This window comes from Sciurus carolinensis, chromosome 9 (genome assembly GCF_902686445.1).
Source record: "Sciurus carolinensis chromosome 9, mSciCar1.2, whole genome shotgun sequence".
In the NCBI taxonomy this organism is placed as follows: Eukaryota; Metazoa; Chordata; class Mammalia; order Rodentia; family Sciuridae; genus Sciurus; species Sciurus carolinensis.
The window spans coordinates 56,142,966-56,169,203 of NC_062221.1; the positions used below are offsets into that span (position 1 = coordinate 56,142,966).

At 37.0% G+C, this 26,238-nt stretch overlaps 1 protein-coding gene across 2 annotated transcripts; it reads right to left on the bottom strand.

The window, feature by feature from the left end:
- Positions 1-3,134: 3,134 nt before the first annotated feature.
- On the bottom strand, positions 3,135-23,610 carry Tra2b (transformer 2 beta homolog). 2 transcript variants are annotated; one of them, XM_047563890.1, is made up of 9 exons: positions 23,401-23,610; positions 12,403-12,536; positions 11,239-11,401; positions 9,177-9,365; positions 7,733-7,848; positions 6,783-6,866; positions 5,486-5,545; positions 4,725-4,795; positions 3,135-4,141 (listed from the first exon to the last, which is right to left on the bottom strand). In XM_047563890.1, exons 1-9 carry the CDS (start codon positions 23,434-23,436, stop codon positions 4,131-4,133), a joined length of 864 nt encoding a protein of 287 aa, XP_047419846.1. In that variant the 5' UTR covers positions 23,437-23,610; the 3' UTR covers positions 3,135-4,130. The 2 variants fall into 2 exon arrangements, with proteins under 2 accessions (XP_047419846.1, XP_047419845.1); XM_047563889.1 differs by having other exon boundaries at positions 4,725-4,798; positions 23,401-23,607.
- Positions 23,611-26,238: the final 2,628 nt, after the last annotated feature.

Sequence of the window (26,238 nt, forward strand, 5' to 3'; positions counted from 1 at the left end):
GGAAGAATAATTAAAAAGAAAAAAGAAAAAATAATAAATAAATAAAGAGCCTCTAACTTGTTACAAGGGGTTTATCCAAAGATTTTTTTTCATGAAACCAGGTGACTATCACAACACAATAGAATACTTATACCAGAATATGACAGGTGTTTGACTACTTTAATCTTCACCTGATAAAACAACAAAATTTCTCCCAGGTCTCTTACTTTTAATTTTCTTGGTGACAACCTCTGAATTAAAATTTTCTGGCATATGAGAAAATTCAGCTTAAAACTGGCTTAAAAAAATTATTTTATTGGCAGGGTAACAGGGTGGCTCACAGAATGGAGTAACTAAAGCCAAGAATGGTAGCACATTCCTATAATGCCAGCAACTAGGGAGGATGAGGTGGGAGAATCTCATGTCCAATATAAGGGCATCGTTTCAATAAAGGACTTGAATGGAACTCCAGGTAAAGTGCCCTTGAGTAGTGCCCCAGTACTACCCCCACCCTCACCCCCAAAAGAGGAATGAAAGAGCTAAAACAAAAACAACCAACCAACCAAGCAGCCCTGGGCTTTAGCAGTTCAGGTTATGTGTTCTTAACAGCCAGAACTTCCAATTACCTTTAACATTCCTGCTGCTTTTAGTCCTGGGAGTCTATTCAATACTCAGATGTAATTTCCCAAATACATTGCCTGCTTTGGGTTATGTGGTAATTTTGTGTGTAGGATGATTAGGGAGAAAAGCAGCTCAGGAAGTATGGCAGATGCAGTAACCTCCAAGAATGCTGTTTCAGAACTCAACAGTTAGGCAGTTAACAGAAGTCACAAATTATAATATTGTTGGAAACTAGCTTGTAATATTTAATCTAACCCTATTCAACTTTGTCAACTCCATAGTAAATTTACAAGGATTGCATACGCTTGTATTCTGGGTGAAAAGGTTATTCACTTCAATCCTTTAAACTTTACAGTCAATTGAGGCATTAAAAACTAGTAAAAATCTTTATATTGCAGGAATGCTATGACTTATTCTAACAGGACTGGAAGCACCATTAGCTAGACAGCCAAACTAATTAAGTGTTCAATAAATTCAGGTATTGATCTGATTTGCATGTAACATGCCACTATACTTGCAGCTGGGCACTATTTATGCCTAGTTTATGTATGTTTTCATATGCAGATGTACGCCATCACAAATCCCACAAAAACAAACCCCTGCAATGTTCTGAAATCAAAACCACTTGATTAAACATCCTCACAAGATTCTGCCTTTAAGGGGTTATGCAAATGTTGAGGGTATGGAGTGAAGGCAAGGTGGTGTACCATACTGAGTAAGAACACTGGCTTTACAGGTTGGTCCAAGCTCAACTCAACTTTTAGTGTTATGATCCTCAGACAAGAAAAACTCTGTGAACCTTGATTAGAAAAGGTGGCGATTTATTACACTGTAGATGGGGAAATTCAATGTGGTTTTTGTTTTCTGATGTAGGGCTTGCTATTGGTGCAGGCTGGGCTCCAATTCACAAGCTTCCCACCTCAGCCTACGGAGCAACTGGGATTACAGGCATGCATCACTGTGCTTGGCTCATTTTTAAACATGAACCCTCTAACTGGGTGTGGTGGAACATGCCTGTAATCTCAGTGAGACCGAAACAGGAGGATTCCAAGATTGAGGTCAGCCCTTCAACTTAGTGAGACCCTGTCATTTAAAAAAAAAAAAAAAAAAAAAAAAAAAAAAAAAAAAGGGCTGTGGATGTAGCTCAGTGGCTCAATCTTCAGTAGAAAAAACAAAAAACCATGAGCCCTTTCCAGTGACAAAAACAAGAAAACTGGAAGGTAGGGAATGAAATCCACCTCAAAAACAGATGGCACAAATGGAACCTAAATTAACAGATCAGCCCCAATACTCTTCTAGGATGCATCAATTAAGACATGGTTATTCCCAAGGGTGCCATACATCCCTCTGGGCCAATTAAAAGGCTGGGCAATTTCTTCTTATCCCACCAACACTCTAGCCCAGCTTCTTTCAACCAGACAGCTACAAGTACTACCATGTTCGTTCATACACACTATTACTATAAAACTACGGTCATCAGTCTATTCTCTCATTATGATTCAACCCTCACCTGGACCCAAATTCTTTAAGTCAACTTGGTACAAATATTTGATTAGCTACTTCTTATTCCAAAACTGGAATGGGTTTGGGAAAAATCCATCAGCCATAGTGAGATAGTTCCTCCTGCTTACTGGAAAAGCCAAGTAGGGTCAGAATTCTATGTACATATCAAACAATTACCAAGAATCAAAGGGAGAAAGTTTTACAAATGAAGACCTGAAAAAACTGCCTAACCAGATCACAAGGCAAAAGTGACATCATGATTAAGAGTGGACTGCAGAGCAAGAGGTGATGTGCACCCATAATCCCAGCTACTTCAGAGGCTGGGGTAGCATGATAGATTGGAGCCATCCTGAGGAACTTGGTGAGGGTCTCAAAAGGAAAAAATACAAGGGCTGGGAATGTATAGCTCAGTACAGTGCTTGCCTAACGTGTGAAACTGTGGGTTCAAACCTCTATCAAAAGAAAAGGATGCAGGGAGGGTTAGGGTTTCAAGGTGTAGCTAAGGAGTAAAGCATTTGTGAGTTGGCCTTAGATTCACTCCTTCCCCTAACAAAGCAAAAACAAAAGGGGGGAAAAAAGCTGATTTGAGACCACTTAGGCCCAGATGCTGGCAATGCCACTTTAGCACTCTGTCCACTTAAGTTACTTTACACCATGATTGTTAAGTGAATTAATGCAAAGCACAAATTACTTCTAAGTGCTAGAAAAGCAACATAACACAATTACCTACGACATTCTCAGAATTAGTTGTAAAAAATAAACTATATGTAAAAGAACTGATACCAATGTATTCTAGGTACCCTCAGGAAATGTGGAGGGTAGTTATGTAACTTCAGTCCCAAATGGAGACTGTCTTTCCAGTATCTACTTATCCACTCTAAATGAACTTCTGAGAAATAAAATCTTAAAACAACAAAAAAAGCATAATGTATAAATCAACCCAGGAAGCATACTGTTATCAGGGTCTAAACTACTAACTTAGGACTCTAGTTACAATAACATCAAAAGAAAACCAACACTTCTTTGTAAACTGAGTTGCACCAGCATTTTTGTCTCTTCATTTGCATTTATTTAACACAGTTCTCAAAACATTTGAGTGAAATTGGACCTCCTTTGGTAAGCAAAGGACCTGAAAATAATATTTAAAAAATGAACAGGCAAAGTCTTCAGTTTATCCATGACACAGGTGTAGTGTTCCCTTCTCTTATCCCACACTCTGAAGCACCCAGTTTTTTCATAAAGTCTAAAAACCAGAACAAGAGTACATTTGTGGTGGAATGTATTGTCACTTGCTGATAACTAGTTGAAATACCATTATCCCCTTATAATAGCTTTAAGAAACAGCCTTAAAGGGATACAATGGGTAACTCTTCTTATTCTCTGCTGTGATACAGATTACATAAAGGTTGACAAATCCACATTGATAAGCATTAAGCATTTGCTTTCTTGAAAGATTTTTAGTTCTAATACTAGCAGTACAGAGTTACAGAGCATATTTTTTAACATTTAGTTGCAGGTATATTAAATATGGTTTATGTTTCATGGATTGAAGGAAAATGGGCAGTTTTGTCTTAAAATTTACTACTGACAAATTCAAATAGTTCTAAGCATTGGATATGTTAGAAAGAAAAGTAAAAATCAAATTGTTTATTGTTGCTTTTTGCCATTTGGTAGCATTTTACACACAGGCTTCGATCTTCAGAATACCCTGGATTCAGTAGAAAAACCTTTTAAATGAAGTTTTATACAATAGAAACTTCTCAGCAGTCAAAATTTAGACTGTAAAAAAATACATGCAAAACATACTTTTCTGAAAACACTTAACTTTGAACAAAGCACCGAACTACACAAATGCAGAATGAAAACAGCATTTCAACTCCACCAAAAGTAGTCATCATAAAAGGTGTAAAAGTCACCTAACTTCACTAGGCACTGTTCACTTTTTAAACATGAGACAATAAAAAATATTGTCCACAAACAATATCCCAGCTCAATGGCAGGTTTCAGAAAGTCTTCAACTTCATGCTTTAATAGCGACCTGGGGGAAAAAATAAAGAATAAACATGCTTTAGTGCTAAGGGAACCATGTACCACATTTATTTGAATGCTAAAGAACTTAATATTATTAAGACCATTCTACCATTAGGAAATTTCTGTGCCAGATTCCCTCTGTAAAAATACAGAGACTCACACACAAGTAAGAACACTAGAAATGAGATAACCAACGTTAAGTACTAAATCTGAGCAATAAGAGTTTAAAAGACCCAAATGGGAGGGAGGGGTTAAGTGTTGGGAAATGATACTGGCCAAATTATATGGTCATACTACATACATGTATGAATATGTAACAATAAATCCCATCATTATGCACAACTATAATGTCCCAATAAAAAATGTAGTAAAAAAAAAGTACAGATAAACACACAAAAACAGGACCCAATTTCAGTTGTCCAAAATTTGTAATAACTCCCCAAAACAGAAAAACTGCAATGGTGACAGATTATACCTGGATCAACCCATTATTTGCAAAAACCCTCCCACTTACCTAGCTGCAGGCACCAAGTCAGAACAAGTCATAATAGTACAACATATAAGCAAAATCATAAAGATTAAAAACTTACGAGGTGAGTAGGATCGTGATCTGGATCGTGACCTGTATCCTCCACGACTGTAGTAAGGAGAAGGTGACCGCCTTCTGTAAACAAATGTCAAGGTTGTCTAAATCTCTACAAATTACAATTATATGACCCAAAATATATATAATCTTTTATCATTTCCCCAAACCAGAAAGGTCTAATGAACCTTTACATTTTTTCATTAGTTAGGCTTCAAGGACCAAATCTTCATAAAGAAGCATCATACACTGGGCCCCAGTATACCAAATAAGCACCCTCTGAAAACTATCAGGTCAATACTCCTTGCTACATCCCATCAAAATTAACAATCTGCTTCATTTTGAAGTATAATGTTAAAAAAATTCCTTACTGTAAATTCCAACCACTCTTATGGAATAATGCCCTAAACAAAATTTACCAGTTCTTCAAGTAGATTATTTTGTATATTCAATTAAAAAACAAAAACGAAACAAAACAAAAAAACCAAACCTAAGAAAAATTAAAGTACAAGAACATGGCAATCAGAAGCAAATGACAAAGTGTGCATCAACATCCATGACTTTAATTGCTGCCTCACTGTAATTCATAAAATGGTACTGTCAATTACTTATTACAAGTCAAAATTAATTTTTATAAATACTTTTAGTTTTAAGATTATTTTAATGGACTAATTTTGTGATGCCACTAGTTAAAACTACCAAAGTATCACTAAGCAAACATCTTTGTTTTCTACTGTTGTCCAGATTTTAAATCCTCTCCTGCCATACCTGTAAATCTGATCCCTGTCTTGAGCAGCTCTCCATCCACCTCCTCCTCCACCTCCTCCTCTGTGAAGAAAGAAAAGCAACATTAAGCTTTGTTAAGATAAAATTTAAAATTCCAAACCAAGTGTGGTGGTGCATACCTATAATCCCAGTGATACAGGAGGCCGAGTCAGGAGGATTACAAGTTTGAAGCCAGCCCTGGCAATTTAAGAGGACCCTCTCTCAAAAAATAAAAAAGAACTGGGATGTAGCTCAGCAATCGCCAGTACACCTCCAAATCATACACTCCTTCTCCCCCAAAACCTCTTATGAACCATGAATGAAAATAGGTTTTTTGGGGAAACTGAATCTAGAGGTACTCAACCAATGTGAGCTACAGTCCTAGTCCTTTTTACTTTTTGAGACGGGTTCGTGCTAAGTTGTCCTGGCTGGTCTTGACCTTGCAATTCTGCCTCAGCCTTCTGAGTCACAGGGAATGCAGGTGTTTGGCACTGTGCGCACTGAATACTGGTTTGGGGCGATAAATGGTCAATTTTGCCATCTTATTAAGAAAAAGGCACAGAGCTCTCTCTGGTGGTCAAAATGAGAATAATCAGAATAGGCCATTTCCAAGTAAAATATTGAGCAAATTAAAAATGAAGACCATACCTTAGCCTACAAAAATAAATACCTTAAGGGCTACTTAATATTTTTCTTACTTAGAAAGATGAGTTTGGGTGTGTGTGGGTTAAATGCTTGACAATGTCCAAAGCATATTTATAGACTCACTCCTATAGACACACCACACCACACGTTTCAAGGTTAACTGCTGCAGTCAATGTTCAATCACACAAATTAACATTTTTACTAGGCAACTTCTAAACTACCCAACCACTGCCAAAATGTAGATGTGTGTCAACTTTTTCATTTAAAATTTCTAGTATTAATAACTTGCCACTTACACTAAGTTAATGTCTTTTAAGGGAATTCAGCTTATTCATATTCAATGTTTAAAAAAACAAAGTTCATCTACTTATTAACATGCAACTTTTGGTAAAGTTCCCCCTTTTTTAGAGTAATTATTCAACAAAAATGCAAATGCAGATATCAAATTAAAGACAAGCCTAAAATTTTATTTAAACTTGAGTTTTTCTTTTTGGCACTGAGATCAAACCCAAGGCCTTCGGCATGCTAGTACTCTACCCCCGAGGTACACCCCCAGCAGTAAAGTTTTTACTAAAAACTAATAAAGCTTTGTGTTGCTTGAAATTACACCTTACGATTGAGACTCAGAAAGGTAGTAGCCTTCCATATAACAAACCTGTATGATCTGCTATAGTAGTCCCGATCATCATAGCCTCGATCATATCCTCTGTCATAATAATCCCGACGGCGTGAGCTGCCACTGTGAATAATAATACATCTTTTAAAAAATTCAAGTAGTCCTATCTTCCAAGGTAGGGCTTTTGCTATTAAAAATCAGTTCCATATACAGCAACAGCAGAACATGATGCAGTGTTCTCCGTTTTAGGATTTAGGATACTCCTAAAACCCAAATTCTATGGACATGACAGGACCTTCTCTTTTACAAAAACGGTGATATCTACCATAGGCCTTTTCTGATACAATTAAAGTGAATTATATTATAATCCTCACCAATACCTAACATTCCCTTTTCACAGCATTTCATTTTTTTTGGTTAAGGAGGTTCACAGGTCCTATGTTGACTTTTATGTTAAGTCAATCAATTCGCTATTTCACATATTTCTAAGAGAAAGGAAAAATCTTATTTTTCAGAGTAGGCAAAGGTTTAACTGATCAAGAGAACATGGCAACCATGAAACATATTTATAATTCTCTACTACATTGGAAACATTGTTTAAATTTAATTCAATTCAGTTTTCTGTCAATATTAAACATACTTGGGGAGTCATGACAAAGGATAGAAATATTAGTTCATACTTCAGTGCAGTAACTAAAACCCATTCATTCTATTCTGCATACAACACTTTAAAAACACACACACAACATAAACTTGACTTTTATCTATAATGGTTCGATTCCTATTATAGAAAATGATTTAAAGATGTCAAGCCAAATTTGTGACACAATGTTTCCCTCATATTCCCTCCACCTAGTTTAGCAAGTTAAGACAGGAAAAATTATTTATAAAATCACAGTATTAGATGAAGTGACACCTACATACAAGTGTTTTGGGGAGGAAGTGAACCAACTTCACTGTCCACACTTTTATCTTGAAAGTAAACTTACTAGGTTGGTCTCCCCATGTAAATTCCTGGTGTTGGAGTATGTGGTCTTTTTGTTATAGAGAAATCAACTCTAATTCTGCGTCCATCAAGCTCCATTCCATTGGCACGTTCTTTAGCCTTCAAAAGATAAATTGGTATACATGTCTTAGACAAAGAAATTATCCTACGGCTTTAAATAGTAACCAACTGGACATTTTCAGTTAGCTGCATCAAATATATAATATAGGCCAGAGCATGAGGTCTTAAGTGGCTAGGAGCAAAAAAAAAGTTAAGTTTAAAACGTGAAATCCAAATAATGTTCATAAATTATGAATGAATGGAGTCCTACTCTATCCTTGACATATGGCTTCTTTTGGTCACAAGAACAGAAATGAGTAATTGTGATTTGAGATCCTATGATGTTGGGGTCCTGCTGTATTTACTATTTAATCCTAAAATATTTTGTCAAGTTCTGCTCTGGAGACAAAAGCAGGGATAATCACATATCCTCCTTCTAACCAGAATGCACACCAACTGAAACATCATGCATTTAAAACCTAAAACACCCCATTTCAAAGTCTTGGAAGTTTGATAATGAGGGAACAGCCTTTAACCTAAACAGAATTTAAGTTTATCTATGTTCCAATGTTACTTTATCTTTTAGCATGGATGTTCAAGCCAGTGTTCACATAGCTGTACCAAGTGAATTAGAAAATCCAGAAGCATATACTGTTAGTGAGCTTAGGCCAAATTCTATACCCTTTGGCATCTTCATTTTTCCTAAAATGAGCTTGACTAGCATCTCAAAAGATCCCTTCAAATCTTAGAATTCCAAAGCCATTCTGATATTACGATTAGTTATAATCTAACTTTTTAAAAGTTCTTACTTTAGTGGATAAAGTAACATCTTTTTTAAAAATTAGTTTATTTTAAAAAATTAGTTATTCTCAAAAAGTAGCGTAATTTTCATTAGAACTACTGGATCATTATTTTACTTAGAGCCTAATTCCTAATCTCATTAACCAGTGGGTTTGTATTGTTTTTTCTTGTTACTTCCCTTGAAGATATCAAATCTACCATTCTTCTTGTCTGAAGTCTGAAACGTAAAAGCCATGTCTGAATTTCTTAAAACACTCACATATGAAAATTTCCACTATATTCCACCACAAGTCAAATAAAAATCCAAATAATGAAGGCACTCATTTGCCAATACACACTCTAAAAACAAACAACAGTACAAATGTTCTACCAAGTTTTGTAACTATCACTTCAGGTTATTATCCACCCTAGAAAACAGGTCTTCAATGTAAAGTAAAACCTGATACTCTAAACACAAAATTAATGATACTCCTATGTTTTAGTTATACATGCCATAATAGTAATACATATTTACAGAAATAACAGTGACACATTGCAATTTATCTTAATCATGTTTCCAGAAAAAGTAAAGGTAAATGTTTACTTACTTCCTTGGCATCATCTACATTTTCAAAATATACAAAGGCAAATCCTCTTGAACGCCTAGATTGCTGGTCATATACAATAGACACATCAGCAATGGGGCCATATTTAGAGAACACTTCTCTCAGATCTCTTTCTGTGGTATATAAGCTCAACCCAAACACTCCAAGACAACAATTGGGGTCAGGATTTGCCTAGAAATAGAAAAATGGTTTTTAAACTTTGAAAACTTGTCAAATTGAAGTTAAAAGAGAAACAAGTAAAGGAATCCATACAATATACAACTGGACCAAATACTACAAAGCATTATAGCAATCGCTCCCAAGTATTTTAAAGATGGGCATAAAAGACCACGAAAGAACTAAATTAAACCTAAGAATTAATGAAGTGAAGGAAAGAGACTCATACTGGTGAAAAGCAGACTGCATGTTTTGGAGATTACAGGGCAATCTGGCTGAGGGGAAATTATCTTATGAAAAACCTGCACATTCAGCTGGGCACAGTGGCACATGCCTGTAATCCCAACAACTTGGAAGACTTGAGGAAAGAGGATTACAAATCTGAAGTTAGCATCAGAACTTGTTGAGACTCTGTCTCAAAAGACACCCCCCCCCCCGGCAAAAGGGGGGGGGGGGGGAGAGACCAGGGCTGTAACTTGGTGGTAATGCAATCCTGGATTTAATTCTCAGTAACAAAAAACAAGCAAGCAAAACATTTGGGCATTCATAAGAAACACATATACCCAACCCTACAGTCATCCCCTGGTCTATAGGCATTATTTCTAGTGACTCCCAGACACTAAAGGGTGGATGTTCAAGTTTCTTGCTTACTTTAAATCATCACTACAAGGGCTGGGGGTATGACTGGGTGCCTGTAGTGTATATGCTTATTAGCATGCACTAGGTCCTGGGCTCAATTCCCAGCACCAAAAACAGTATTTAAAAAAAAAAAAAAAAAAAAAAAAAAAGGGAAAATTAAAAAATAACCACATTTCTTCCATTGCCTACTATAATGTAAATGTTATGATGAAAAGTGGCACTTAAAAATACATCAATACATTTAAAGATGGATGAGATGTCAATAGTTCAAGATAGCAATAGAGGGCATCACAGGATGATGAAAAAAGATTAGTCAGTTGTCTTGCATCTGGGGGTTAAAAAATTGCACCTGTACAGAACAGACTTTTCTATTATTATCATCCCTTAAATAGTTATGTACCTATGATAAAATTCAACTTACAAAATAGGCACAGTAACAGTAATTATGTGAATGTGGTCTTGTTTGCTCTCTCAGATGGCTTAAGTGACTAATGGATGGGGGTAGCATATAGTGTGAATATGCTGCAAAGAGATGACTCATGCCTTGCCCAGGACAGCACATAATTTCATCATGCTACTAGTGATGGAGTGGCAAATTGAAATTAATGAATTTATATCCAGAACATTTTCCATTTAGTATTTTCTGGATTTCAATGAATTGAAATTAGCAAATAAATGGAACCCAAGAGGATGTGTACCAAACCATTTTAACGTGTATTAAGCAGTTTGCACTGATACAACAAAAAGAATATTAACTTTCCAGTTTCCACAATGAAGTTACCTGAAGGTTTCATTTTTATATATACACTAACAAATTACTAGGGAAATTAAATTCCATTTTGAGGAAAAAGCAAAAAACAAAAAAACCCCCAAACTCCTTATACCCAAAATATATTAAAATTAAATGGGAAAACTTAGGAGACTGCCTTTAAAATTTATAAAAATCCCCCAGAATTATGAGTAAGGCCAGTATGGAGCTATATGTTATATTGCTAAAAGCTCCACTGTCAAAATTGAGGTTTTTTGGTGGTGGGATAGGGTACCAGGAACTGAACCCAGAAATGCTTTATCTGAATACATTTCTAATTCTTTTTTACAGGATCTCACTAAGTTGCCAATGTTGGCCTTCAACTTGGGGCCTCAGTCTCCCAAGTCAGCTATAAAAATCAGTCCAAGCAGGGTTGGGGGATTACGAGGACATGGGAGCAGATTTAGGCAGTGCACTGCTTTAAGAAGTTTCTCATCTTACCCGATTGCCAACATGGCGCCTTCGAGTAGACATGGGAGAATGACTGTGGCTGTGCCGTCTGCGATAATCTCGACTGTAAGACCTGCTACGGGAACGTCTATGGGAGCGGGAACGGGAGCGGGACCTTGTATAATGCCTCCGAGAACTTCTTCTGGATCTAGACCTGTTAAGACAAAGGCTTAAAGGTTATGAGAGATAACTGAAATAGATATGCCTTTCAATGCTTTTATTACAAGAAGTTAAGAGTTAAATTCCCAAGGAGGGATACAATCTAAGATATGTTAACACAACCATCAATTTAAGCAGAGTCCATTTTTTCCCATCTTTACTCATTTCAACTTTGTTAGAAGTGTTGTCCAAACCATAAGCTCTCCCCAACATTTCTTCAAATTAACAAAAAGGGAAATCAAAATTTATATACTTATCTTTTGAAAGTCAAGGAATACAGCACTTTACTAGCTTGGTTTATATGCCCATCTTTCCCTTTTAATACCACTATTCATTTAACATAAATGTTTCCGTCTCCCACTATTCATCTAACATAAAATCACCACCACAGGCAGTTCTTTCATCAGTTTATTTTTTAAAAAGATCAACAAGTGGCTCTTGACTAGCATGACCATATGAACCAGGACACCTCTTGAGAGAAGAGGTGCTATTAATTATGCCTGAAGAGGCCATTAATCAACTGGGATTGTCCCAGGCAAAGCAGGATGCACATCTCTCTTTTAAAGCAAAACAAAATGAACAAAAAACCCACTGTGGTAAGTTGTTTAATCCACACTGGACTACAACTGTTTAAAAGAACTGCAGTTACCGAAAACATTTTATTATTTGCCATACTGAACAGTTTACTTAAAGTGAATGAATCCTCACAACTCCAAAAATCTGATACTAATTTGCCTTTTATAGATAAGAAGCTAAAGTTGAAAAGGTTAAGTAATCTGCCCAAGCCAGCAAAAATAGAGGTAAGATTTGAACTCTGACTCCAAAAGCCCAGGCTCTTAACCACTATGTCTCTCTCCCACAACTTTGGTTCATTTCTAGTTCCAATAATAAATAGGCCAACAAAAGATCTAACCCTCTCTATCTTCCTAGTTTACAACACACACACCAATTTCAGAGCTAAGAGAAACAAGAAAATCTCAAGACAGTCTTTCTTACCTAGATTCAGATCTGGACCTGGACTTTGATCTGGAACGCCTGGAATCTTCCTTGGAGCGAGACCTTGCAGGGGTATGCCTTGCAGATTTCCCCGATCCGTGAGCACTTCCACTTCTGGAAGCAGAACGGGATTCCTACACGTAGATGTCAAAAGTTTAATTTGTATACTTTCTGGGCAACTTCAAAAACAAACAAGCTGCTGTTGAGTAAATGGTGAGGGAGAGCAATCCTCTTCCAAAGATAAGAAAACATAGGTAAGGGCAGGAATTGCGTATACCTGGTATAATAGTTTCATTCCTCCAACTGATATAAATCAATTAACTTGTCCTTTCTTCCATCTTTCCGGAGCAGGGATAAGAGTTACCTCATCCCTCTCCCTGAAGAAAGGGTGCCAAAGTCAAATGGTTAAGGGAACTGTCCAAGGATTATATTTTGGGACTGTTACTCCATAAAGACCAGGGTGAGAAAGAATCTTATTACCTATGAAGCCTACATTTTATAACTGTTTCAGTTACGTTACAATCAATTAAAAAAAACCTACAAAATTTGTAAAACTTACTTTTAGAATGCTTTTGATTTTATTCATAAGACCTCAAATTTTCAAGAGTTCTATTTATTGTTGAATGAGGAAAGAGACAAGGACAGTGATTCAGCTAAGATCTAAAGGCAGAAACCTAGTGGAAAGCAAGGACCAGATATACAAACATTAAATAAAATTCTGTAAGACACTAGGTTCATCTAACCATGGTGGGAGTCTCCCAAGAAACTCTAAGCAATCAGATGAACTCTTTCTGAAGATCCAGATTACTCAATTACATGTAAATGGCACAGGGTAAACTTACAGGGAACTAAGAATAAGTAAACTAGAAATGTTATGTAAAGCATACATTAAAACCAGGACAGATTAAATCAGCAGTTCCTAATCTAGGGTCCAGGAAGAAAGGAGATGAGGAACAGTATGCAAAAATCCAAGTCTAGGTAAATTCTGTGTACTCACAGCTTTCTCAATCAAACTTCAAGTGGCTGGCAAGTGGGTGGCACAAAAAAGATCTCAAAAGTAACCAGCAAAGGATAATGTCTAAACAGGATAATTAATGAGTTATCAACATATGTCAATCAGCAGAAGAGGCACATGTAATATAGTAAGTAAGGTAATTGGAGAAAAGATGCCAATGTACTAAGAAGATAAAGACTTCAAGTCTTTGATAACTAAGCTCTCACCAAGCAAGACAGCCTTTATTGTAGGTTTTCCAACTTAAGACATAAAATCCAACGAAACTACCCAAGATACAGAAGAAATGGCCAGGTTGAAAAATGAAGCAATATTACAGTATTGAGTCACCATAGGGTATGAATCAGTGCTAAACTTACAAATAAGTTATCACAAGAGATCTCCCTCTGCCAAAATTCACAATTTTCTGGCATCCTTGAAAGGCTACAATTACAGTATAAAACCTTTTAGAATACAAACTGATTTACAGGATAATGGATAAATTTAGAAGATTCTTTCTATGATACTCAAGGTGGGGGGGAAATGTACACAGCGTGAAACAGGTCAAATCAAGTTGTGAAGTTCAAAAACAGGAAAGAAAAGTCTAACAGCCAGGAAAATGAGTTCGGGTCTCTAGACCACAAACAACTCTTAGAAAATTTCAAAAACACTTCAAAGTCATTATAAAACAAAGTGTGCTGTGACATGAAATGCAATAGCCTTTCCTGTCTAACCAATCCTCTTCAATGAATGACCGCAAAGAAAGATAAAGGAACCTTATTGAGAAATATAGTTACCTACAATGGAAGGAAAGAAATGGTTACAAGATGTATTGCTGCACTGGGGATCTCAACTTACAAGCCCTTGGATTTCTCTATTCAATGTTCCAACAGACATTTAGAAAGACACCTCTATTCCTAAACAACAAAGCTCTCAAAAACATGAGTGCAACTTTTACTATCTCCACTACAAGCAAAAGCGAATCTAGAAGAGAAGACAAATGAGGAACAAGTTAGCTAAATGCCTTTATTCCAATGCTAGAAAGATAATTTCATGAAACAGTTATAAGTTTTAACAGAAAACAAATAGAACAACTTGCTCAGGAAGGAGGACAGAATACCAATGCCTTACAGTTAACAGTTAAAAATCTCATTAGCTAAACAAATTTTTAACCCTGGAACTTGAGTATAAAGGAAGAGCAGGGAGAGACAAGATTCTCTTTTATAATCTCTTGCTTCAGTCAACAAGCCTTATTCCAAGCTGAGATGCTTCAGTATGCTCACAAGCACTAGTCTAGGAAATAAGTCTTAATGAGGTTTACTCATGAAATCATAGCAGACCAAGAGCCAGACAGAGTATTTATAAAATCAGAGTTCACTCAGTCTCAGAATCTAACAGGTTATGCAAAATTCAAAGTAATAATTTCTTACCCAGAACAAGGAAAATACCCTGTCTATTCTTACCTGGTTTAACACCTAAACATCACCTCCACTTTCTTTCCTGTCAAGGATTATTTTCTTAGAAAAATTAAACCCTTCTACTTATCTGGTTGGGAAAATATATGCAAGAAATTTAGTTTTGTTTAGAAGAAATGAGACCTAAAAGATTGGCCAAATCCAAAGCATTAGAGTAAGTCCTAATACAAAGGCAAATCTAAAAAACCAGTTGGGGAAAAGACCCTACACAATAAGACTACTTCAAATTCCACACTTAGGGCAGACAAAGTTATAGGTGTCAATACATTAAAAACCTACTAAAAGAACCACTAAAAACACCAGTGCCTTTAGCATCAATACAATAATGCCAAAAATTCCCTAAAAAATACTCAGGGAATTCAGTTACTTACTGATCGGCTCTTAGTCATACACTAATATACAACTTACAAGGAACACATCAAGTTAAAAAAACAAACAAAAACCCCAGCCTTCCAACAAATTATCTTGATATCTCCCTATTTTGAGAACAGGGATAATCTCAGAAATTTGAAAGAGATAAAAGCAAAAATAACCATCCAATTCCTACTTTATTTGAAAAAACTAGATGCAGTATATTAGAATCAGAACAATAGCTCATGAACAGAGGCAAACACTAAACCTTTTTTTAGTATTTTAAAAACAGAGCCCTAAACTGGAATCAATAGAATAGGTCTGGAGTTGGGAACCCAACCATTACTTAAAAGCAAAGTACACACGTGTATGATAATACGTTAAGTCTTATTGACTAAATTTCAGAAGTTAATACTCTATTTGATTTCCCCGCTTCCTGGGACTTTGTTTCTGCCAACCCCTAATGTTTATCAACACTCCTGATTAGCTTATTCTTCCCTATACTGCCTGTCCCAGGACAAAGGTCTGTGACTTCCCCTTATCTCTCCAGTGGCCCAGGGAAGAGTCACCCTAATACCCAAAGATTTGGCCAAGAAGGAACAGATGAGACGATCCACCAGCATTATTTTTTACCAGCATCAACATTTTTACCTTAAGTCTTTTCAGCTTGGGCCATTCAATTAAATTTCATATTGGTTCCTTTAGCTTACAGGGCTAAAAGGCCCTTTTCTCTTTTAGAGTCCACAAGGACCTTTCAGGTCTTGTGATAAAAAGAACCCAAGGGCTTGAATAGAAATATGCATGACTTTTATCTTAGTTATGTGCAATATTAGCATTTTTCATATTACACTGGCTTGCAGCAAGAAGTTTTACAAAGCAACAATTAAGGCAAAATGAATACAAAAACTCATAAATGGGAATATTTTTCTTCTACTTACAAAGCACAAAAACATAAAAAGCACAAGCTTCACACTGTAATAACAGGCCCAAAGTATCAAAAAATTGGATCCTTTAAGAAAAGGTCATGTAAGTTACTTTCTCCTAGAGTTTTAAGGCCTACACCTCTCAGAGCAAGTTGCTGTCTTCAGTTTACAAAAAAGTGTAAGATGATACCCTTGGCATTCTAAATTGGGTAGAAGACAACTGTTGGTTGGCTACCAATTATTTTGTTATGTGTACTTGTCCCATCCAGCTGAGGGTAACAACATTACACCATCGTCTGACTCTCCTCAGCTAAAATGAAGCACAGAAAGAGAAAAGACAGAACTTTGGGGTTGATTTTCTCAGGAAATGGTAGGAGTAGCAATCTCGAATAAAGCTATTTTAGAATCTTTAACATCATTATAATAGCTAAACATTGATATCAGAGAAAAGGGAACAAAGCACCTATTACATTTTGAATTAGCTATCCTATTTCACTTGTATGACCCACCTCTTCCAAGGCAAGGCACTGCATTTTAGCAGAAATCCTAGTCATTTGGCTGGAAAAGGCATTAAACACAATTTGAAGAATCACTCCTATTTGGTACATATGCATCTGAACATTAGGTTGTAGCTTTCCACTAATGCCATTTGGGGAAAAACAAATGCTTTCATTCCAAAATTTAACTACCCTGGTTCAATGCTTTGCTTGGATTTTGGGGGTTTGGTTCCAACCATCCTGGTGATATTCTTGAAAACTTCTAACAGAAAACATTATAATAATTATATATTATTTAGTACTAAAGGAGAAAGGTCAGTGCATTAAGAGTTGGGAGGATGGAGGACACAGACCACCAGCAGTTCCAACTCAAGGTACTCACTCATTCATGTCCCAGAACAAGCTTAGTTAGATGAAAAATCTAGGGGACAACAGGAGGCTAACTGTTACCCATGCTGGAGAGCTCATCACTACCTGATATTTGACTACAAAGGGTTATTTTTAAAGGATTCCATTTCAATCATTTGACTAAGCAGTTAAAATTAGAATTACCTAATTTATACGTTTCCCTTGGAAGGCACTTCGTTACCCTGTATATATTTTCTTCTATTAAACAAATAATGCATGCATGTTTAGCAAAATATACAGGGACACATAAACAGACTAGTAATTACTTAGCGTAGTGCTTTCTGATTCCAGATTACTTCTTATCTTAACTTCATTTTTATTTCTTTTCTTCATTCTTCCGTTTCAAATTCTGACTTCTTTCATCTTCCCCACTTCACACAAATTGCTCAATATTCTACAAGTGGGACTTCTGGTCTGACAATTAGCATGCATTCTTTCTTTTATTTTTTCAAATTTCAGCTTCACTTATTCCTGAGCTTCAAATACTCATTTATAAAACTTGTCAAATGACGACTTCCGCATTTTCCTTCTTCAACATTAACCTTAATAGAAAAAGAACAGGATGAAGAATATTTTAAAACTCCAGGATAAAATCCAGTGCCAAAACTGAAACTAGAAAAAAAAAAAAATCCCTTGTCGTTTTGGATTAAAAAAAAAAAAACCAAAAACTAGAATATCCAGCTCAAAAATCAGAAACTACAGTTTTCTGTTGTTTCTAGTATATGATAATCTCATTTGTCTACTCCAAATAGATTTATCATGCGTTAAGTTGAATGTGAAGTGCGCCACTGAACATTTACTGTTCATTTAACATTTTAAGAACTGTTAATTACATTTCACACTTCTTAAGATTGTATTCATCAATAGAAAATGTCAAGTGTCAAAAGCACATCTCTAGCCAAAAAGTGACACATTAATACAAAAGTGCAAGAAAGGAAAGCACGGACAATTCATTTGTACAATGATGACAAAGGCTCAGGGTTGAAGAGGTTTACAATACTGTGACTTGTCTAGATAGGATAAAGAAACGTATGTCATGTCACACATTTTTGTACTGTAAATTTTAAAGAGCATTGTTAGACAACGTCAGGGAACCTGACAATTTGAAACTACAGTGTTCAACCCACCCCTGGGGAAGCTCCTCTAGTTAAAATTTTATAGTATGAATGGTCTAATCATTAAATTTAGAACTAAAATCATAGACAAAAAAAAGTTCAACCAACTACTATAAGCCAGTAGCTATGAAGGAAAGCAGAGCAAACCTAAGTCCAACAGTGGTATTTTCAAATATTTTTTTTTTGCAATGTTTTCCCCCTCAATAAACAAAGAATTAAAGCCTAGAAATCACCAAGGGCAAAATTCTACTGTAAGGTGGCAATATAGAAAAATTATATAGCTCACCTCCTCAAATGATGATTAAAAACACCCCATTTAGCAGATTAGTGTAAACAAAATACTGCATTGCACAAAACATTCTGCATTATCATATAATCTTTCGTTTAATGTCAATCATTTCCTCTCCTATATTTTCCTTCTGGAAAAAAAAAATCTCTTAAAAGAAGAAAAAAAAAAAAAAAAAAAAGTATGAGTGAAGTCTTTACACCCATCTGGGTATAATGACAACTATGGCTATCCTGGGAAGTGTGGTGGTGTATTTTCTAAAAGAGTAAAAACAATTTCCAGTCTAGTTTTATAGTCAATTGTTTATTTAATCTGGGAAAAATTTAAATAGCTTTTTATTTAAGGGAATCATAGTAATTGGTTTTCTTTTAATGTCCATCACTAAAATGTAATGGGAAATGTTTGTTGGTAACACAAATGTAATCGTGGAATCAGAATGCCCAAGCAGGTTTCCTTAGGGCCTCCTAAAGGTTATGTACAGATACAGGGCTTAGGTGCTGAAGATACTGGAATAGAGGCCAAAGATCTAGATAACACAACTGTTAAGAATAGGGGGATACCTGGTTCTTATTTCATTACACCTTGTCAATTCTCTGCCTTCTCCTATACTCTAAGAACCCATACTACATAACATGAACATTAGGCTTATTTCAACTCAGTTGCTAGTTGCTAAGTTCAAGTGGCCACTTTATAAAGCTCTCAAGGGCAACAATTAGGCTAATGTTATATACATATTTGGTTAAGAAACCCTACTTAGAAAATAAACTGTCCCAATGAGCAATACAATTTTTGTTACAAAGTTTCTAGGCTACAAACTGGAGTCCATTTAACATTATGCATGCACAAACTCAGCAAGCTGACAGGTTATATTTTATATTTTAATAACTGGAAAGGGCAAGGGCAAAGAAAATCTAGGATCTTGCTTAAATAAAATAAAAAGACTTGCCTTTATCTTTTAGAAAATCTTGCAAAAACAGCCAACCCTTAAATTTACATTCATTAAAGTACATTCAGTACAAGCAAATATAAGGATGCTCTTCGTTGTTTTCAAACCAATTTTATCTACCAAGCACAAAAATTTTAATGCAAAAGAGTCTCACCCAAGCTGCTATTATGTGACAATTTAAATTTGATAGAAGTAACAATCTGAAAATAATTAACCTCCAAAACCCAATTCAAAGCAAAGATTTTGGGGACTTTGAAGACTACCGTTTGCTACAGTGAACCTTTTTTTCTTACAAGCTTAAACCAATAGAAAAGAGATAATATCTAATTCTATATGACTTATACCCCAAATACTAACCTGGGTAAACACTTAAAATTTCTAAACATCAATCACCATACTTTGTAAGAAAATACAGTTATGTATAAGCTCTCGTCAACATTAACAAATAATTACTAAGGCTCAAGAGATATACACAACTGTAGCTCTCTTCTCATCTTGGAAAAAATATGAACTATAAAAGCATTAATGTTTATCACTTAGGTTTGGGGTTTTAATAAAGAGGGGAAAGGCTGTATAGACAAAGCAAATACCATTAACCACTTCTCTCATCATCTCAATTCTTCACTTTTCACAAAACCAGCAGTACTTACCTTATAAAATCACTTGTAATTTCAGTTTGAAAATTTCACCTTCTAGATCCAGACAATATCCACTCTATTAAAACATTCTTATTTAAACCAAGGAAAAATTTCAACCTGGTTTCAAAAGACACATCTATCCAGTCACAAGATATAAAACAATGCAAACTATTTCCTCAAGCTTATTTTTAATTCGATCTTTAGTTAAAGGAGTTTGGTGTGATGACTACAATTCTTTAGAAAGAGATGTTTCAGTTTTGAAAATTAGAGTTATGGCTTAAAAACAAGGAACACAAATATATTCTAAGATTAAGCAGAAAGAAAAACAAGAATTTGAAAAGCAATGTGATGGGACAGAATTCAAGATATTTATTTCTTCACAGAGTAAGTGGCTATATCTCAAATATGTTGTTTCTACAAAAATAGTTAATATTTCAGAGTATTTGCTTGGTCAAAACATTGGAGTGGTTTGACAAAAATTTAAAACACCCAATCTACACAATAGGTATTCTCCTTAGTTTCTGTATGCTTGAAAAAGAGGGAAGAATATTAAACCATGTCACTACCAAATGTGCAAACATCACACCCTAAACAATGTGACCAATACTGAGTTTTAACAATTTCTTTACATGTCTAAACTTACTACCAACTCTTTGTGTTCTTATACTCAATTATGATGTGATCTACAGTGTACCTTTTAAAAAATGAAAAGGTACTGCTAGTCAACCCCTTTACAAAATGTAAGCCATTTTTTATAGAGTACTGGAAGAAACGTGTATCTGAGATGAAAACAAGATTTTACTTTTTCATATGGTCTGGCCAGATTAGAGGTCACATGATTACAATATAAATCAACTGAGATGCATCAAAAAAAAATTAAATCCCACAGATAAACAAGGGATACAGTATACATTGAAACAGTTCTAATCATAAATATATTCACCCATTAAATATCAGTGACCAAATTGAGAAAAATTTCTTCCTCACACCCAACCTTAGTCTGTTTAGGAAAGGAAGAGCTTCTGAAGGGGAAGGGGAAGAAAACTGTTGGGCATGGGGGTGGCTGGATGAGACAAATAAGAGAGAAGATTCCAGCTGATTTGAAGAGATTGGTGTTATCTACATTAGTTTAGAATTTTTAACAGCCAAGACCAGAGAGCAATGAAAAAAATGGGACAAATTTTTTGTCAGGTTGCAGAGATTTATGCCAGGCATAGTCAAGATTATTACCTCAAACATGTTTTTCACTGCTTTCATTTCCAAAGGGAAGGGTAGTCAATCAGACTTGACCACTCTGCATCACATACATACATACACAGTGTGCCAGCTGGGGCTTGAACCATCTACTTTTATATATGCCATTGAATTTTATGGTTCTGCCAAGCTTATCTTGGCAAAACCAGATGTTTATTTCAGACATTTTCCAATCATTTAAAGGTTCTAAGTGGAAAGCAAACACATGAAACAATGTGGAAGTATTTTCTAAATTTCAAAGTTTAGAAAATCTCCAAAAGTCAAGGCTCTTTCTTTAAGAAATACCAATTAAAGATAACTTTTTTTCTCTCCTTCCTCAATTTATCAGATACTTATTCGGGATTGTGAGAAACACCAGAAAGTGTTTCTTTCGCTAACAGAAATAGAACCGACCAGAAACTTTAAAATTAAGAGTGACAGTTTCAGCTGTCTCAAACTGACCGACTTCTTCCTTCAATTATTTCCTTCTTCATATGCTAGTTAATTTTTTGGACAATTTCCCACCTCAGGAGCATGCTATATTTGACTTATGTTTTCAACTGGGAACTCTCATCAGAAACAAGTCATTTGGTACTTCCTGAACAGTATAAAGTATCCAAACAACTTAAAGACTTTCATGTATTCTGGTTGGGAATAATTAGAGTCACACTGACAACTTGTGAACTCAAATCAAACTTTCTAGCCTAAGTAGAGCTTAAAACAACAACAAACCCCACAACGCTCTGGTTGGGGAAAACATCAAAAATCTAAAAAACCTAACGCTCATATGTAAAGGCAAGGTCTGATTAGTTCTAACCAGATTATTCAGATTTGGTTCCAAGTTTACTGTCATAACAGGAGCAGTTCCTTTCTAATACTACTTTCTACTGAACCACCTAAGAAAGGTCTTTTTAATGTAAAAGTTTGCGAAGATGTTTAAATAGAATCTACTTGACAAATGGTATTCAGATCTTAAGGCAGCTTTATCAGAAAAAAAAGTAACAGATAACAAAATGTATTAAAAACAAAACAAAAACCAAACTCATATCCAACAAAAATCCCTGCTCAACTTATTCCTGATAACAGTCTCAAAAAATGATTTCTATGATGCCTTTTATTTCCTTTCTTTCAACAAGTTCTCTTTGACCTCCAAATGTTTTAGCAACCCCTCCCTTTTAACTGCCATATGATGCTTTCCGAATCTAACTCAAAGCCCCACAGCTAAGCTATGCTGTTCAAGCTCAGAAACCACCTTCTTCTCGCAACCTGTGAGGGCCTTCAACCCCCACCTCCAGGCGGCGTAAACAAAGAGTACCGACACGTCGTGGCTCTCGGTACCGGAACGTCTCACAACAAAGGAAACGGCGCCATAAATTGTTGCCCGCCAATTTCTCCTTCACAATACCATGGAAAAAATATCTCCATAAAACAATCTTGGCGAGCTTCAGGTTCAGTTTACTGGGGCGCTGACGGTGATCTTTGCCCGGAAGGCCCTTTCGGAACAGGAGCGACGTTCCGCTTAGGCCAAACACAAAGCCCGCACGCCATCCTCTCAAACTAACGGGCCCACCATTTAAGGCAGGTAGTTTTCAGCTTAACGAGGCCAAGTACAACCTTTCCGGGACCATAAAAAAGGCCTCCGCTAACCGAAACAGTGGGTCTAAGACCCGCAAAACGCCTCCCCGCGCCCCACGCGGCTTTGCGAGGCGCGGCCCGCAGCAGGCAGTGCCCGCGTCGGCGCGCCGCTCCTCCGCCATTTTGTGCCTCTGGCTGCGCGCCCAGACCGCCAGCCCAAGATGGCTGCGGCGAGGCTTCGCAGGGAGCAACGGCGAAATAGGATATCGCTCCCCTCCCCCAACACCGAGGGGACGCAGCGGCCATTTTTAATCTCTCCCCCCTCCGTATAACGGAAAAAAACGGCCGTCTGGGGAACGAAGCCGCATAACCCGCTGGCGGCCTCCTTCTCGACCAAAGACACGTATCTACAAAGGCTTTTTAAACGTTGTCACCTATCCCTCCTGGCTTCAGGCTTCGGGGCCTAACACGCCTCCGACTCCGGGCCGAGGCCGATGGGCCTAGAAAGAGATGCAAGAAGCTGGGACTAAACAGCCACCCCCTACACCACCTATACGTACCCGCTCGCCGTAGTTCTGCTCGCCGCTGTCGCTCATGACTCCTGGCTGACGTCGCTGCTCGCTGGGCTTCAATCGAAGCTTCCAACCTCTTGCACCTTCTCTCTAGAGGCTCCGCCGCAGCCTCGCAGGACGCACGGGTTGCCGAGCCGCTCAGAGCCGAAACGCTCCGCACCACCTCCGCACGGGCTCTAGCTCTGCCGGACGTGACGCGGCGCTCCTTAATCCGGCTCCTCCCCCTCCAGAACGCGCGCTTTCTCAGCCCCGCCCCTCCCCGCCAGGCCCTTACGCCTCAGCGGTGGCGCGTTCGGAACCGGACGTGACGTCAGCCCCGCCCTCTCGTGCTGCCCACCCCTATCTCCCGGCCTCTGGGAGGCGGGAAAGTGAATGTGTCCCGAGGACTCCGAGATTTGTAACCTCGGGACACAGTGATGTCACCAACCGGGCTTGAATCGCTTCAGAAACTCACCAAGGGACTGTCGAAGGTGGGAGGAGGGAGGGAGGGGATAGTCACCATTTACCCCGCCCTTTTTCCCTTTCTTCCGCCTTATTTTGTGTCTCGTTTTGTTTTCCCTTCATTGAAAGAGGTGAATGGCGATGCACTAGGTTCCTAATTTACTTTGAATTTATGTGACCTTAGTCATTGATTTTTCCTCCCTGTGTAAATTTTTTTTTTAAACTTGATATTTATACATGGAAATTAAACCAAATCTCTGTTCTGAAAGTAATAGTCTGGTAAGGGAGAACGAACATTTACAAACTATCATTTTAAGTGGTAGAGACATGTACAATTATAATGGTGTCCCAAGGTGAGAGAATTAATCTTGCCATTGTGGAGAGCAGACTGTGCCCTGCTTTTGGTTCCTCTTTGGTGTATATATAGCACAATCATCTTCAGGTTGTGCCTAAATCTGTGTTACTCTATTTTGTAAAGCAGTAGTTTGTCATTAACTACTCCATTTAGAGATTAGGTAGTTAGTGGGAAAGACTACATCTTGTTTGTACAAGTAAACTACCCTCAAGGCACAAAGGGTTAAGTAATCATGCTAATAGGAACAACCATCTGTGAACAGCAAATTAATCAGAAGCTTATGGATGCATAGGTATACCAAACCCATATCAGGAGAACCAGACCCAGCTGGGGGCTAGGGTGGCATCCTATAATCCCAGCAACTCAGGAGGCTGAGGCTGGAGGATCCAAGTCAGCCTCAGCAATTTAGCAAGGCCCTAAGCAACATAGTGAGACCCTGTGTCAAAAACAAAAAGGGTTGGGGATGTAGCTCAGTGAAAGTGCCTCTGGGTTAAATCCTCAGTACAAAAAAGATAAAAGAAAAAAACTAGAACCATGAGTTTATGGAACACATCAGACACCAAATGATGCAGCCCCTTCACTCAAGACCTGTAAAAGGTGAAGCATCCTGAGAGTGGACATGGTGGCACCTTGATCCTATCACTTAGTAGTTCATCATGAGCCTTGCTCAGGAAAGTTGCCATAGCAACGAACCTCTGACTCTCTGTTCTCAGGCTTTAGAAGAGTAAGTTTTTTTCCTGTCTGTGACAACCATTCAAGTCCCACTCCAAACTGAAGTCTCAAGCTGACATTGAAACTATCATCCTTCCAGACCTTGGCCTAGAATAAGTTCCTGTGCTTTGACAGCTCTGCTCCCTGAACAAGTTGGTAATCTTATTTGACCACCTAGGTGACTTTTTACATTCATATCTGTTCTCTGCCTTGCTCTCAGTTCAACCTCCTGAACCCCTATTGACTGCCTTAACCCTTTCTTAGCTTTTCTATAATATATGTATATTAATGTCTGTATATATGCAATATTATATATATACACACACATATGCTTACATATATATAATTGTGTAAAGTGTGATATGTGAGTTGAGTGTTAGCAGATATTAAAAATTAGAATAAAAGAGCTGTGAGTACCTGGCTATGACTATCAGGTGACTCACAGCTGCCACTGATGAGAGTGGTGTAGCCTGCAAATTTATTGCTATTCAATACATTCTGACATCATGGAAAGACAAATGTGTTTGGTCTAAGTTAATGACATAGCACACCCAGTACAGCCACTGACCAAAAACATATGCTGGGTATGGTGGGAATAGCCCAATTTGCAAGTAGGTACCTGATCTCAACTTCTATACTTCAGTAATCCTCATCCATTAAAAGAAAACAAAACATGGCTGGTGAGGTACTTTAATTCTTATTTGTAAAGAGCATTTGACTTTGTAAAAAGAAAAACAGCTTTATAAAGATCTAACTCATACAAAGAAACAAAAAAAAATTTAAGAAAGATGTAACTCACCATGCAGTTCCTCCCATTTAAAGTCTACAGATCATGGTTTTTAGTATATTGAAGAATGGTACAACCATCATCAGAATTAATTTTACAACAGTCTCAAATACTGAAAAGAAGTCTGTACTCCTCATTTTCTATCCCCCTGAACATTTGTATCCCTCTACAGATTTTTTTTTTTAGTTTTTTTGGTTCTTTTTAGTTATGCATGACAGTAGAATTCATTTTGACATAATTGTACAAGCATGGGTTATATTTAATTCTGGTTAGGACCCCCATTCTTATGGATGTACATGATGGTGGGATTCACTGTAGTATATTCATATAAGTACATAGGAAAATTATTTTGGATTTATTCTTCTGTCTTTCCTTTTCCTATCTCCCCTTCTTTCCCCTTTGCCTAATCTACTGAATATCTATTCTCCCCCCCACTTATTGTGGGTTAGCTTCCACATATCAGCTAAAACATTCAACCTTTGGTGTTCTGGGATTGACTTATTTCACCTAGCCGGTCATCCATGTACATACA

Bases quoted from the DNA above. Each gene is read 5' to 3' on its own strand.
- Tra2b (XM_047563889.1), bottom strand. From the start codon at position 23,436: ATGAGCGACAGCGGCGAGCAGAACTACGGCGAGCGG. The intron at 7,849-9,176 runs GTAAGTAAACAT...TATCTTTTGAAG, and splicing joins ATGTAGATGATGCCAAGGAA to GCTAAAGAACGTGCCAATGG. The intron at 4,799-5,485 runs GTATGGCAGGAG...ATTTGTTTACAG, and splicing joins GACAGGGATCAGATTTACAG to AAGGCGGTCACCTTCTCCTT.